Genomic DNA, 15,575 nt, shown 5'->3' with positions numbered 1-15,575 from the left:
TGACATAGTTGACTCTACAGCTGGGTTCCTGAATCTAAATAGAGGAAACTACGATGATACGAGGTGCAAAGACAAAGGAAAACATGCAAAGAGTGTATGGGTGAACTGCCGCTAAAGTAAAATGGGAATGGTAGCCAAACATGGCTTCCAAGGATAATTAAAGTTGGTGTTAGATCCAAGGAAGAGGCATTCAAATTACCCAGATAAACCAACAGATCTGAGTAATGAGAGCAGTTTAAAATTCAACAAAGGCAGACAAAGAGTTTGATTAAGAAAGGGAAAATAGAGCAGAAAGATAAGTTTACAGGAAACATTAAAAATTGCCTGTAAATGTTTCCATAGGAATGTGAAGAGAAAAAGATTTACAAAGTTAAATGTAGTTCCCTTACAATCAGAAATAGGCGAATTTATATCAGGGAAATGGCTGACCAATGAAATACATACACAAATGTTTGGGAACATAAGATTTAGTGAGAGCAAGGAACTGAAGGAATTCATATTATTAGGGAAATGATGTTGGGGAAATGGATGGGATTGAAGGCCAATAAATATCTAGGTCCTGACAGGTGAATATATAAATGGTCTAATTAATGATCCCTACAAGCTGGTGGAGCATTGCAATTATGGTGACTTAAAGTCAAAATTCGTAATAGATTGGATCATTATAGGCATTACGAACAAGTCTTTGTCATTTGCATTAACTTTCAAAGAAAACCTAACGCCAGAGAAAGTCATTCAAATGGTGAGTGAAGCAGCGATCCAGAAGGAAAACAGACCAATCCAAAGAGAAGAACACAAATCTTGACACAGGATATCTACAGAATGTATTAATTTCTGAAGGTACAAAACCTCAAAAGACAGGCAAGGTAAGATAGTGCAGCAGGCAAGACAGACACCAGGCCCATGCCTGTGCTGTGGAGCAAAGAAACTTCACAGGCATGAACAGTGCTGAGATTTCAACATTGAAAGCTTTTGTTATACAATGTACATTATTTTCAGAAAATGTGCTAAAGCAACTCATAACCACAGAAAAGCAGAAAACTAAAAACTACCCACACAAAGAGACCAGTTTCTAGTAGAAGATAAGCCCAAAGTTTATCTTGGGGAATTAATTGACCCAGACCAAATATTTTGACATTTATGTTAATTGGCATTTAACGAATTTCATATCAGACACAAGAGTACTGTCATAGTACTGTCAGAAAGGAAACTTTGGTATGTTACAACATTGGTTACATTGATGACAGAAGATCAACTACATTTTCCAGGTGCATCCTATTTAATGTTAAAGATATACAACAAATGACTTCCCAACAAAGGGGACGCTAAATACCAGAAAACCGATATGTACTTCACAGCAAAGAAGAGTAGAAGAGTTTATATTGATCTTAATCTCATTCAAAAATGGAAGCGGTTAAACAACGAAAGGTTCAGGAAGTCCCTGCAGAAAATCTTGCAGTGTTCTCTAAACTCATGGTGGGACCTAAACGAAAAGCAGAATCTTCTGAAAGAAACAATTAACACCATCAAGGAGATGGAAATGGCTTGGCTGAAATGTTTTCAACTGAAGGGTTCTGATTCCAAGTTGTAACAAATTTGAAAATGAAGTGCAAGCAAAGAGACAAGAACTATACTGTCTACATCACTGTATGAAACTACATACAGTGATATACAGAAAATAGAAAGATCTGCAACTAAATTAAGTCGAGTGAACAAAAACTCTGACATATTCAAGACTAATCTTAGGTACTGATGTGATGAGAAAAGGACACCTTCAACCAAAATATCCAATCTCTTCATCTACCAAAGAAAATTCCTAACTATCAAGCAATTATTTATCTCTAGGTAACACAATTGAGATAGTGAACAAGCTGATTTCAGTAAACAAAATATTAATTGAGAAGGAAGCAGAAAGGCCAAAGAGTAAGTCTACTTACTGCAGCACAGATCTAAAGCTAGAATAAGAACCAATTCCACTGACATATAACTCCCCAGAAGACATCACTAAGAAGAAACAAACAATGTGCAATATCCAAGAAAGCAGAAAGGAAAAGGTCACCTAATCCAGCAGAGATATTGACAGCTGTAAAGAATAAATGTTTGTCATGACTTGTTAGTTGTTATATGGCAACCTGATGTGTTCAGAATGATCTGATATCCTAACACATTGTTGACCTTAGCATATGGGAAGGTCTTTTGTAGATGACAAAATCACTGATTCACAGCATCAAATCACACAAATATTTACCTGTGATTTTCCAGTTCCAGCATTGCCAACAACAAAGACTGAGTGACGTACTTGAAGTATTTCCTCCAGCTGAATTACTTTCAGAACAAAGCTATCTTCAGGCTGTAGATGGAGTTCCAGTATTGACTGCCTAACAACCTATACAAACATAGGAAAATCTATCAACGTTAAAGAAAACAAAAATTGAAATATCTGACAACAAATTATCTTAGCTGCACATATGGATTATAAATAGTAAAGCAACAGTGCTTCAATTCCACGTTCTGTTGTTAACTATAGAAACATAACATTAAAATTTCGTGATGGAGAAGGCCAAAGGCCGAATATGGCTGACAGCGATAAATTGCAAAAGTTCTGGTGACATGGAGATAAGACCATTAAAAGAGCATAAGAAATAGGAACAGGAGGGGGCTGTTCAGTCCCTCGAGCCTGTTCTGCCATTCAATAGTATCATAGCTGATCCAACATTTCTCATCTCTACTTTCCTGATCTTCCCCTCTAACACTTGATTCTCCTACTGATTAAGAATCCATCTATCTCAGCCATAAATAGCCACATGGGCTCGATACCAAACCAAAACCAGTTCTGATTTGTTCTTTGTGGTTATGGCAGCAAAGTGGCGGCTTCAGGCAGTGACTGAAGTGGCAATGGCTTGAGTGTCAGCTTCAGCATCGGCTACTTGGTGAATCCAATCTGTCCCTCCTGCTATGGCAGTGACACAGTGGGTTCAGTGGTGGCAGCATTGCAGATTGGTCCAGAAATCCTTGTTTTGGCTACCTCATGGGTGGCTTTTGTAATGGCATCCTGTAGCCACTTCAGAAGTCCAGAATCCATGGAAGGAACAAAAAATGAACTTTGTCCTTATTTTGTCTCAATTTTTTTTCCCAATATCTGTATTTAAAATGATGCCAAATTGTGGTGACTTTTAGACATCTCACTGTATTTTTATAATTACACTGACAATAAATTGCTATTCTATTTTATTACCAGTTGAACTTATATGCTAGCATTTTGTGATTTATGCATGAGAACTCCCAAATCTCTCTGTGCTACAACTCTCTATATTTAAATTAATCTCTTCAATTCTTCCTGCCAAAGTGCATAATTTATATTTTCCCACATTGATTTGAAGTTACATGAACTGACAAAGTGAAAAAGAGGTGAATAAATCAGCAGAGCAGGACCTAATTGACAACTAACCTAGAAAGCAGCAGTTCAAAAAATCAATCGTGTAATCGGTCCAAAATTCCTGGGGTGGACTTTGAATGCTCAACTTTTTGATTACATATATAAATTAAGCCAAGCTGATGCTCAAACAAAACACATAAGGGAGTAACACGACGTACTATGTGGTAGATGCAAGAAGAATTTATATTTTATACATGGGGGAATGTTTCCAGTGCTCTCTATACATAGAACAACATAGAACATAGAACAATACAGCACAGAACAGGCCCTTTGGCCCTCGATGTTGCGCTGACCTGTGAACTATTCTCAACTCGTTCCTCTACACTATCCCAAAATCATCCATGAGCTTTTCTAAGGATTGTTTAAATCTCCTTAATGTGGCTAAGTTGACTACATTAGCAGGTAGGGTATTCCACGTCCTTACCACTCTCTGTGTAAAGAACCTATCTCTGACATCTGTCTTAAATCTATCACCCCTCAATTTGTAGTTATGCCCCCTCGTACACGCTGACGTCATCATGGTAGGAAAAAGACTTTCACTGTTTACCCTATCTAATCCTCTGATCATCTTGTATGTCTCTGTCAAATTCCCTCTTAGCCTTCTTCTTGCCAATGAGAACAGGTTCAAGTCTCTCAGCCTTTCCTCATAAGACCTTCCCTCCAGACCAAGCAACATCCTGGACGGCACGGTGGCACAGTGGTTAGCACTGCTGCCTCACAGCGCCTGAGACCTGGGTTCAATTCCTGCCTCAGGCGACTGACTGTGTGGAGTTTGCACGTTCTCCCCGTGTCTGCGTGGGTTTCCTCCGGGTGCTCCGGTTTCCTCCCACAGTCTAAAGATGTGCAGGGTCAGGTGAATTGGCCATGCTAAATTGCCCATAGTGTTAGTAAGGGGTAAATGTAGGGGTATGGGTGGGTTTCGCTTCGGCGGGTCGGTGTGGACTTGTTGGGCCGAAGGGCCTGTTTCCACACTGTAATATAATCTAAAAAAATCTCCTCTGCACCTTTTCCAATGCTTCCGCATCCTTCCTGAAATATGACAACCAGAACTATACACAATATTCCAAGTGTAGCTGCACTAGCGTTTTGTTTAGTTGCAGCATGATATTGTGACTCTGGAACTCAGTCCCTCTACGAATGAAACCTAACACACCATATGCCTTCTTAACAGCGCTATCAACCTGAGCGGCAACTTCCAGGGATCTATGTACATGGACTCCAAGATCCCTCTGCACATCCACACAACCAACAATCTTTCCATTGACCCTCTGCCTTCTTGTTATTCTTCCCAAAGTGCATCACCTCACATTTAGCTGCATTGAACTCCATTTGCCACCTATCAGCCTAATTCTGCAGTTTATCCAAGTCCCCCTGCAACCTGTAACATTCTTCCAAACTGTCCACTACTCAACCGACTTTAGTCTCGTCTGCAAATTTACTAATCCATCCACCTATGCCTGCGTCTAAATCATTTATAAAACAGCAGTGGTCCCAAAACAGATCCTAGAGGCACACCACTAGTAACTAGTAATACACTCATTTACAGTGACAGTGTCAAATGTACTTGAAAAGTGACATAAAAAGAATGATTCTTGCATTTTATTGCTTTTAATATGATATGATTTTAACAGTGTGAATTGCAACCTATTTGTAAATACAGAATACAAATCTAATTGGTGTATTAGTGGGCTTGTTTGTTAGTATTTTGCAAAACATTGAAAACTAAGCATGTAAATTATAGTTGATCTATATATTTATATTACCTGTTCAAAATCTAAATCTCTCTTTCTCGGCACATCTAATGCTGGGAATAGATCTCCAATGAGTCCCATAAAAACAGGCAAATCATCTGTAACTATCTTTGGAATATTAAAGTCTCGCAAAGCTCTCATAAGAACCTGATCTTCAGGACGAGTTGGATCTCCTCTTTTCAATGAGCCAGCCACAACCAACACAGACTTGATAGCCCGTAATCCCCAATCATAGTGATCCTGTGAGATAAAATGACATGCTACATATTTGGTATCATTTGTTGGAATCCTGTCAAATTAGGACAGCCGTTGATTGAGGAAGAAAATAGAGAGATTTCTTTACAGCGATTTTAATCATTGACATTTTTATGAAACACTTCAATGAGAGTCTTAATCATGCTAAATCTCTGATTTCTTCATAACTCTCCTTAAAATTGACTCAGTTGGCCAAGTTTTTCGTCAACTGTTCAAGATCAATGAGGCCATCAATGTGTGGAATTACAGGAGAACGGCGAGATCCTAAATGATATTTCATGCCAGTATTTACTGTGGAGAAAGAAATGGAAGTTAGGGAACTCAGGGAAATAAATGGTGATGTCTTGAAAAGAGTCCACATTGCAGAAGAGAAGATGCTGGAATTCTTAAAATGCATAAAGGTAAATAAATTCCCAGGACATGATCAAGTGTATCCCAGGACACTAAGGGAAGCTAGGAAAGAAATTTCAGGGCCCATAGTAGAGACATTTGTACCATCAACAGCCATGGATGAGATGTCAGAAGACTAGAGGGTGACTGTAAGGAGAGCCAGGGTACTTCAGATTGGTGAGCCTGACTTCAGTGGTGGCTAAGTTGTTGAAGGGGATTCTGCGAGATAGGTTTGACATGTATTTGGAAAGGCAAGGACTGATTGAATAATCCTTTGTATTCTGCTCTGGGTGCCTTATTATAGGAAAGATGTGGAAGCTTTAGAGAGAGCGCAGTGGAGATTACCAGGATTCTGTCTGGGCTGGAGGGCGCATCTTATGAAGAAAGGTTGAGGGAGCTAGGGCTTTTCTCTTTGAAGTGAAGCAGGATGAGAGGTGACTTGATAGCAGTGTACAAGATGATGACAGGCATAGATAGAGTGCTAGAGACCTCTTTCCATAGCAGAAATCACGAGGGACCATAATTTTAAGGTTGATTGGTAGAAGATTTAGGGGAGATGTCAGAGATAGGTTCTTTCCATAGGGAGTGGTGGTTGCGTTAAATGCACTGCCAGCAGTGGTGGTAGAGTCAGATACATTAGGGACATTTAAGCGACTCTTGGATAGGCACATGTAAGATAGTATAATGAAGGGTATATAGGTTAGTCTGATCTATGTGTAGGATAAAAGGTCAGCACAACATCGAGGGCTGAAGAGTCTGTACTATTCTATGGCTTTGTGCATGGAAAATTGTGTTTCACAAAGTTGATTGAGTTTCTTGAAGAGATGACCAAGAAGAGAGCTGAAAGCAGAGCAGTAGACGTTGTCAACATGGACTTTAGCAAGGCGTTCAACAGGGTTCCACATGGTAGACTGATTAGTTAGATTACATGGGATCCAGGATGAGCTAGCCAATTGGACACAAAATTGGCTTAGTGGTAGGAGGCAGAGAGTGAGGTAGAGTACTGTTGTTCAGACTGGAGGCCTGTGACCAGTGGTGTGCCAGTGGTGTGCTTCAAAGATCAGTACTAGGATTCACTGTTGTTCATCATTTATATAAATGATTTGGATATGAATACAGGAGGCATGGTTAGTAATTTTAGTGATATCGTGGACAGTTAAGAAAGTTATCTAAAAGTACAGCAGGATCTTGATCAACTAATGACATTATCAGCATTGAATGTCATTTTATCAACTTTTTGAGGGCTCCATTGATCAGAAGATTATCTGGACCAAACATAATCTCCCTCCCATAGGAAGGATGTTGTGAAACTTGAAAGATTTACATTAGGCTCAGGAATGACAGATGGAGCTAATTTAGATAAATTACAACAAGGTGTTGCATTTTGGTAGTCAAACCAGGGCAGGACTTATGTAATTAATGGTACGACCATGGGGAGTGTTGGATGGGGTTTGGGGGACAGAGGATGGTGTTGGTCTGGGTTTAGGGGGCAGGGGGGTGGTATTGGGGGCGCATAGGGGGATGGGCGGGGACGGTGTTGGATGGGGTTTGGATGGTGGGGTGTGGTGTTGGACGGGGTTGGGGGTGCGGATGGGGTTGGGGGGCAGGCGGGGTTGGGGAGGACGGCCGGGGTAGTGTTGGGGGCGGGTGGTGGGCAGTGTTGGATGGGGTTTGGGAGGCAATGGGCGGTGTTGGATGCAGTCTGGGGGCTGTTGAGTGGTGTTGGATGGGGATTGGGGGGCGGCGGGCAGTGCTGGACGGAATTGGGAGGCGGGGGGTGGTGTTGGACTGGTTAGGCGGATGTGAACTCGTGCAAGCTGTTCTGTTGCCTTGTCTCCTGAATGGGGAGCAGACTTAATAGAAAACTCCGATCCCCAGAGGAAAGGCATTGAATTAATTAACCGAATAATCAATTATCTGAAAGAAATAGTGCCTGCCCATCTCGTTCGGGTAATCGAGGTTCCTCTGTTCTCATGCAGTGCCTTTTAAATGCTGTAATTGTACTAGCCTCTTCCACTTCCTCTGGCAGCTCCTTCCATATCACACCACCCTTTGTGTGAAAAAGATGCCCCTTAGGTATCTTTCCCCTCTCATCCTAAACCTATGCCCTCTAGTTCTGGACTCTCCCACCCCAGGGAAAAGATCTTGTTTACCTTCCCTATCCATGACCCTCATACTTTTATAAACCTCTAAAAGGTCAACCTCTGTCGCTCCAGGGAAAACAGCCCCTCCCTAAAGCTCAAACCCTCCAACCCTGACAACATCCTTGTAAATCTTTCAAGTTTCACAACATCCTTCCTATGGGAGGGAGATTATGTTTGATCCAGATAATCTTCTGATCAATGGAGCCCTCAAAAAGTTGATAAAATGACATTCAATGCTGATAATGTCATTGAACATCAAGGAGAGAAGGGTAGATTCTCTCTCAAAACTGTTACCTATGATGTTGGGAATCTTAGCTGGAGAAAGTGAGGACTGCAGATGCTGGAGATCAGAGCTGAAAATGTGTTGCTGGAAAAGCGCAGCAGGTCAGGCAGCATCCAAGGAGCAGGAGAATCGACGTTTCGGGCATGAGCCCTTCTTCAGGAATAATTGAAGAAGGGCTCATGCCCGAAACGTCGATTCTCCTGCTCCTTGGATGCTGCTTGACCTGCTGAGCAATCTTAGCTGGAGGTCAAGATGGATCAATCATTTGGTACTTCTGGCTGAACTTGTTTGCAAAGGTTTGACTTTAACATTTCTATTGATGTGTTGTGCACTTATATCATTGAGGATAAGGACATTTGTGGAAAGTCCTGCTCCTGTTAGTGCTTAACTGTTCATTAGTATTCATGACTGAATGTGGCAGAACTGTAGATTTTAAATCAGGTTTTAATTCTGAGGAAGGGTCACCAGACCCAGACGTTAATTCTGACTTCTCTTCAGATTTGCTGGCAGACCTGCTGAGCTTTTCCAGCAATTTCTGTTTTTGTTTTTGATTTACAGCATCCACTATTCTTTCAGTTTAAATCAGACTTGTTAGCTGTGGTGTCAATTATCTCGGTCTATAGCAAGCTGCTTGCATTGTTTGCTAACCAAACAATATGTTTTATAGTCTCACCAGGCCGATACCTGAGGACAGAGGCAAGAAGGGTAGGTGTGATCTTGGAGGAGAGGGGTGTCCATCACTGATGGCCAGAGGAAACATTCTTCAAAGTAGGTTTCCTCACTTACTGTCTGCTTTCAACCTACTCAGTGAAACCTTTCAGGCTTGTCATCTTCCTTCCATCTCTCAAGCTGTATGTGTTATAGTGTCAAAGGCAGGATAAAGTCTTTAAAACAAAAGGACCTCAATATTTCTATGGCATTACCCACCCACTGTAGCATGATGGGCAGCTTGGTATTTGCTGAGAAGGAAATTTCTTTATTGAATTTGACCACCCTGTTTTCAAATGTGCTTTTATGGACAGGATGATTGGGTATATATTTTAATTACAATTTTTGTTGTTTCCTTGGAAGGTTGAAGGGTCAATTTCCTTTCAATTTTTTCTGTTTCCTCTCTCAGTTTGCATTTTCGGTTAGCACCTGCATCAAAAACATGCAGACTTTGAAAGCGGGTTCCATTACAGTGGGGAAGCATGCTTTCCATAATGAGTTGTTGTGTCCAAAATAGAACTGTTTTTAACAGTAATTTCCCAAGGGAATATGACATTAGAAAGGGAATTTTTCTGGGTTTTGGGTAAAGAGCAGGGCAGCAACATTAATCGATAATTCTTTCAACAAACTAGTAGACACATATCAGATCAATTATTTGTTGCTGTATAATTCTGTGACTACTTATTCAGAAAAGGCAAAGGGTTATAAATCGAAAGGCACTTCATTGTCTATAATTGTTTCCTACTGCAGTTAATAAACAATTATGGATCAGGAACATACCATTATTACTAAAAGAAATTCAAGTTAGTACCTTATTTTAACTATACGTTAATGCAAAGCACTTTTTCAGTTTTTATGTAGGAAGATGAATCCACTACAATAAACAATTCATTGAAGTTACCTGTTTAGAAAGGAGCTCTTTACATAATGTATAAAGGGTAATAAATTTTCTAGCAAGTAATCTGGCATCAATGAAGCCTTCAGCAACCAACATGATTTCACAAATTAACTCGAAGTCTGGTACTACCATAGCACAAGGTCTACAAAGAAGAAAATTAAATAATAAGCTTACCTTTAAAAACACAAAAAAACCTACAAAACACACATTGGCAGGCTGTGCAATATATATATAAAATGACAAGATAGGCAGAGATAGGATAATGGGGTTATTGTACTGACATGGATAGAGAAGTGGTTAGCAGACAGGAAACAGAGTAGAAATAAACATTGACCCAGTGACCAGTTGGATACTGCAGGGATCAGTGTTTGAACCCCAGTTATTCACAACACATGTTAATGATTAACTAAGGGAATTAGTGTAATATTTCCAAATTTCCAAATGACTTAAAGCTGGGTAGGAGGATAAACTGTGAGAATGATGCAGAGATGCTTTCGTGTGATTTGGACAAGTTGAGTGAGTGGGCAAATGAACAGCAGATCAAGTGGAATGGGGATATATCTCAGGGTATCCATAGAGTCATAGAGATTTACAGGATGGAAACAGACCCTTCGGTCCAACCTGTCCATGCCGACCAGCTATCCCAAACCAATCTAGTCCCACCTGCCAGCACCTGGCCCATATCTTTCCAAACCCTTCCTATTCATATACCCATCCAAATGCCTTTTCAATGTTGCAATTGTAGCAAAAACAAGATGGTGATTATCACGAGTGGCAATAAGTTGGAAAAGGAGAAGGTGCTTTGAGACTTGGGTGTCCTTGTACACTAATCCCTGAAAGTGAGCATGTGATTTTCAACCATCACAATTTTTCTTTTATTTTTCTCATTTTTGGTGTGGAACTGTGAGTTGAAGTTGAGAATTGAACTTTGAACTTTGAACAGCAACTTGTTTAAAAAGAGAACAAAAAGTTAATACTTCCTATTGGGAACTGACCTGGAAAGTTCATGCAATTTAATTACTGATCTGGGGACACAATACACGATTTGGCAAGGAGATGTTACTATGCTCAGGACTGGCAATTGGTTGAATGATGAATTTGATCCAGGAGGGCCAGTGTTAACATTCTGGGTCCAGTAACGCTTCTTCAGAACTCATTTTAGTTAGGAAAATGTTGATATATGTGAAGATGGGGTGAGGGAAGGAGGTATGAATAAACAAAAGATGGAGATGAAGCCCAGAGAGAAAGAAAATAATTGAAATGGATAAAGGTCAAAGAAATGGATAAAGGTCAGTCTGGGAGAATCAATAGCTGCTAATAGGGACCATTAGTGACTGACAATAAGCTGTTTGTGGAAGCAGCCCATATAATGACAAAGTCTGATTTGGTGAGGATGGGCTAAGGTGAAGGTGCTCAGGCTCTAAAATTATTGAACTGGATTTTGAATCCTGAGGGCTGCAGGGTTCCCAAATGAAAAAGTTAAATGCTATTCTTCCATGTTGTGCTGAACCTTACTGCAGTACTGCAGCAGGCCTGAGATAGAAATGTTGGCTAGGGAACATGGTGGTATGTTGATATGGTAGGCAACAGAAAGCTCAAGGTCATTTTAGCAGACAGAGCATAGGTTTTCTGCAAAGCAGTCACCCAGTCTGCATTTCATCTCCACAATATAGAGCAGACCACATTGCGAGCAGCAAATACAGTGGACTAGACTGAGTGAAGTGCAGTGAATGTGCTGCTTCAGGTTGGCTGGGGCCTTAGATAGTGAGAAGAGAGGAAGTAGTTGGGCAGGCTTTGCACCTTCTACAAGTGCATGGAGGTTTGGGGAGGTGTTGAGAGTGGAGAAGGAGTGACCAAGGTGTCCAGGAGGGAGTGGTCCATGTGGAAGGCTGACAACTGAAGGGAGGGGAATTTGTGTCTGGTAGTAGCATTCCGCTGAAGGTAGCATAAATAGCAGGTAATGATTCTTTGAATGTGGATGCTGGTAGGGTTGTAAGTGAGAATCAGGGAACCATTATCGCTGTTGTGGGAGGGAAGAGACAGGGGTGAGAGGACCAAGTGTGGGAGGTGGGTTGGACATGGCTAAGGGTCCTGTCAATCGGGCTCTATGATCAAAGAAGATTGAACTTTAATTCGTAGCTATTAATCAAATTACCTATGTTCTGTGAAAGTAAGTCAGATAGTTGGACCTATTAGTGATAGATACAATACAGGGATGAAAGATGTTGAAATACAACAATAGTAGTGGAGATTAAATGTCAGAAAGCACAGCTTTAAATAAGTTTTACTCAGCTGGTCAAAAATATAATACTTTATGGAGTGTCTCTGAAAAGGAGAACACTGAATGGCAGCAAACAATTAACGTACTGACAAGTCTTCAGGAATTGGGAGAATTCACATCAAACATCCAAGGGATGATGTTCTATTTTTATCAAACAAGTGACTACCACTACGTACTGGCAAATCCATTAACATTATTGTCTATACTCATGAATTTACTAAAATTCTTTGAGGAGATAACAAGCAGGATATGTATAGGTGAAATGGCAAATACAATATATTTATATTTTCAGAAGGTGTTTGACAAAGTGCCTCACATTAGCCAACTTAATAAGATAAGAACTCATAGTAGTATATTAGCATGGGTAATGTATTGATTCACTAATCGGAGAGAGATGATTGACATAAGGGGTATTTTCATGGAGGCAACCTGTAGCTAGTGGTATGCTGCAGGGATCAACACTGGGGCCACAGTTATTTGCAATATCCAGAACAACCTCAGTTATCTGAACATCAATTATCTAAATGTCAGATTATCGGAACAAGATCTCAAGATCCCATAAATGCTTCCTTTGTTTATGATCAGATCCGTTATCCGAACAATCAGCTATCCTAACAAAATACTCCCCGCTGTCTCGTCTGGATAACTGAAGTTGTTCTGTATATTAATTGCTTGGGTGAGAAAAGTGAATATACAGGTGCACAATCCTTTATCCAAAACCCTCAGGGCCAGCTGGTTTTCGGATTTTGGATTTTTTCAGATTTTGGAATAAATGGTATTTTCACAGTGAAATAAAAAAAACTTATCGAGAAACAGACACATGCGTGATTATTATGAGCACTGAGACAGATTTGACGCTTTCCAGTGCTGGGCCATGCCACCACATCATGTCTGAGTGACATGGGTTGAGTGGGTGTGGAGTTGGGTTAACTGTTTGCAGGCCAAACAACCTTGTTATGGAGAAAAAAAAAACTTTACAAAGAGAGCTTTGGATTTCAGAGCTTTTTGGATTTTGGAATTTCAGATAAAGGATACTTATACTATAGCCAGGTTTGCAGATGAAACAAAAATAGGTGGGAAGGCAAGTATTGAGGATGACAAAGAGCCTTTAGAGGGACATAAACAAGTTAAGAAAATGGACAAAAACATGTCAGATGGAATACAACGTAGAGAAATGTATAATAATGCACTTTGCCGGAAGAATTGAGGAACTGAACATTATTCAAATAGAGAAAGACAGGACCAAGCTACAAAACAAAGGGATTTTGGAGTCTTCATCCATGAATCAAAAAAGCTACCATCCATTTTTAATGGGTAATAGGGAAGGCAAATGAAATGGAATGCTTCAAAGGGAAGGAAGTTTAAAAGTAGGGAGGTTTACTAAAACTAGGCAAAGCACCATTCAGACCACAGCTGGAATATTGTGAATAGTCTTGGAACCTTCATCTAAGAAAAGATAAAATGGCAATGGAGGCAGTCTAGAGATTGATGTGATGGCAAGAAGGCACAACAATGTCTCTTCTCCTCAGGAGCATAAGGTAATTCAGCATGTCCATAAGGACTCTCACCAACAATAGAAACCATTCTATCTGGATGCACATCATGGCTTGGTACGGCAACTACTCTACCCAGGACCATAAGAAACACAGCCCAGTCCACCACATAAACCAACCTTCAATCCACTGACTCCATCTATACTTCTTGCTGCCTTGGAAAGGCAGCCAACATCAACATGTGCCATCCCAGTTATAATCTCGTCCAATCTCTTCCATCAGCCAGAATATACAAAAGAATAAGCACACATACCAACAGATTCAAGAACAGATTCTTCCTTGCTGTTATTAGACTTCTGAATGGACTCTCAATTTCAAATCTAATGTGGATTTTATGTTTTGTACATCTTCTTTGCAGCCATAACTTTGTATTCCTCCCTCTTTTCAGTCACCCTATGATCTGTGTCTTTTATGATCTACTTGTACTGCACGCAAAACTAACTATTCACTGTACTTAGGTACAGGTGACAATAACAAATAAAATCAAAAAGATCAGTTATACATTATATAACTGATAAAGGTGGATAACTTATCTGTGGGAACTTTGCAAGCCACATGTGTGCTATCGATCAAACCCTACACTTGTGGAAATTAACAATGGTTCTGAACCTGATGAATATCTCAGCTTGACCGTTTTGAGCAGTGCACTAATGACCATTGTCAATTACCTCCTTGTAAAGGTCATTAGTCACCAACTGGATGCATCAATGCATCAAAGACTACAAGACCCGACAAGAGTCTAGTGGACCATCAGAAAGATCCAGAAGCATAGAAGCTCAGTGCCACTGTGGCCTTCAATGTAATTGGTATTGGCTACCCACCAATTCCCAGGGGTCATGCTCACCCTGTACCCTGGCACATGGATGACATGGCTTCCCTGGAGAAGCAGTCTGCAGAAACACTGCTACACAGATATTTGCAGATGAATGAGCCTCAGATGGTGGATACTCATGAGAATTGTTTCATCTCCATGAAGGATACTGTTCCTTTGATGTTCTGTTCCCTTTTCCTGTGTATAAGGCAATCCCAACGGTTGTTCCAGGGTTGCCTAAAAATTCCCGCTTCCTGTGCCTGAGCCTCTCTCCCTCCCTGCTGTTTCTTCTCAAAGGAGGCCCTGAAGCCTGAGTGAATGAAATCTGTGGCAGATTGCCTCTCATCATATGTAATCCTTCTATACAAATGGACGAAAAGGAGGCTGGAAGAATACAACAAGCCAGGGAGCATCAGGAGGTGGAGAAGTCAACGTTTTGGGTATAACACTTCTTCAGGAATGGAGGTGGGGACAGGGGGAGCTGCAGATAAAAGGTGGGAGGGGGAGAGTTTTGGGTGGAGAGAAATGCAGAATGGTGAGGTAGTGGTAGGTGGTGGGTACAACCTGGTTGGTCGATGTGCAGGTTGTAGCTTGAAGGAAGGGTTGGTTTAGATTAGATTACTTACAGTGTGGAAACAGGCCCTTTGGCCCAACAAGTCCACATTGACCCTCCGAAGAGCAACCCACCAAAACCCATTCCCCTACATTCACCCCTGACTAATGCACCTAACACTATGGGCAATTTAGCACGTCCAATTCACCTAACCTCCACATCTTTGGACTGTGGGAGGAAACCGGAGCACCCGGAGGAAATCCACGCAGACACGGGGAGAATGTGCAAACTCCACACAGACAGTTGCCCGAGGTGGGAATTGAACCTGGGTCCATGGCGCTGTGAGGCATCAGTGCTAACCACTGAGCCACCGTGCTTCCCCACGGTTGGTAGAATGGAGGTCGGGGTAATGGGTGGGAAGGTTATGTGAAATTGGAGAATGACTTTTTCCTCATCCATTCTTATTGCTCAAATGATACTATCTTAATGATAACAATATCCTCAAGTGCTAG

At 40.9% G+C, this 15,575-nt stretch overlaps 1 protein-coding gene across 1 annotated transcript in view; it reads right to left on the bottom strand.

The window, feature by feature from the left end:
* The window catches only part of LOC122562216 (dynein axonemal heavy chain 17-like), a 471,020-nt gene that overhangs the window by 212,947 nt on the left and 242,498 nt on the right, over positions 1–15,575 (bottom strand). The window contains exons 38-40 of the mRNA XM_088000362.1: positions 9,869–10,007; positions 5,200–5,427; positions 2,249–2,386 (exon numbers count right to left, since the gene is read on the bottom strand). Of these exons, the coding sequence (XP_087856488.1) occupies positions 2,249–2,386; positions 5,200–5,427; positions 9,869–10,007 (505 nt within the window). The remainder of the gene's footprint in view (positions 1–2,248; positions 2,387–5,199; positions 5,428–9,868; positions 10,008–15,575) is intronic.

The sequence above is a fragment of the Chiloscyllium plagiosum genome, unplaced genomic scaffold (assembly GCF_037043375.1).
Source record: "Chiloscyllium plagiosum isolate Xiang-an unplaced genomic scaffold, Cpla_swu_hap1 HiC_scaffold_25, whole genome shotgun sequence".
In the NCBI taxonomy this organism is placed as follows: Eukaryota; Metazoa; Chordata; class Chondrichthyes; order Orectolobiformes; family Hemiscylliidae; genus Chiloscyllium; species Chiloscyllium plagiosum.
Note: the sequence above shows the minus strand (reverse complement) of the source record. Positions and strands in the feature narration are given on the sequence as shown.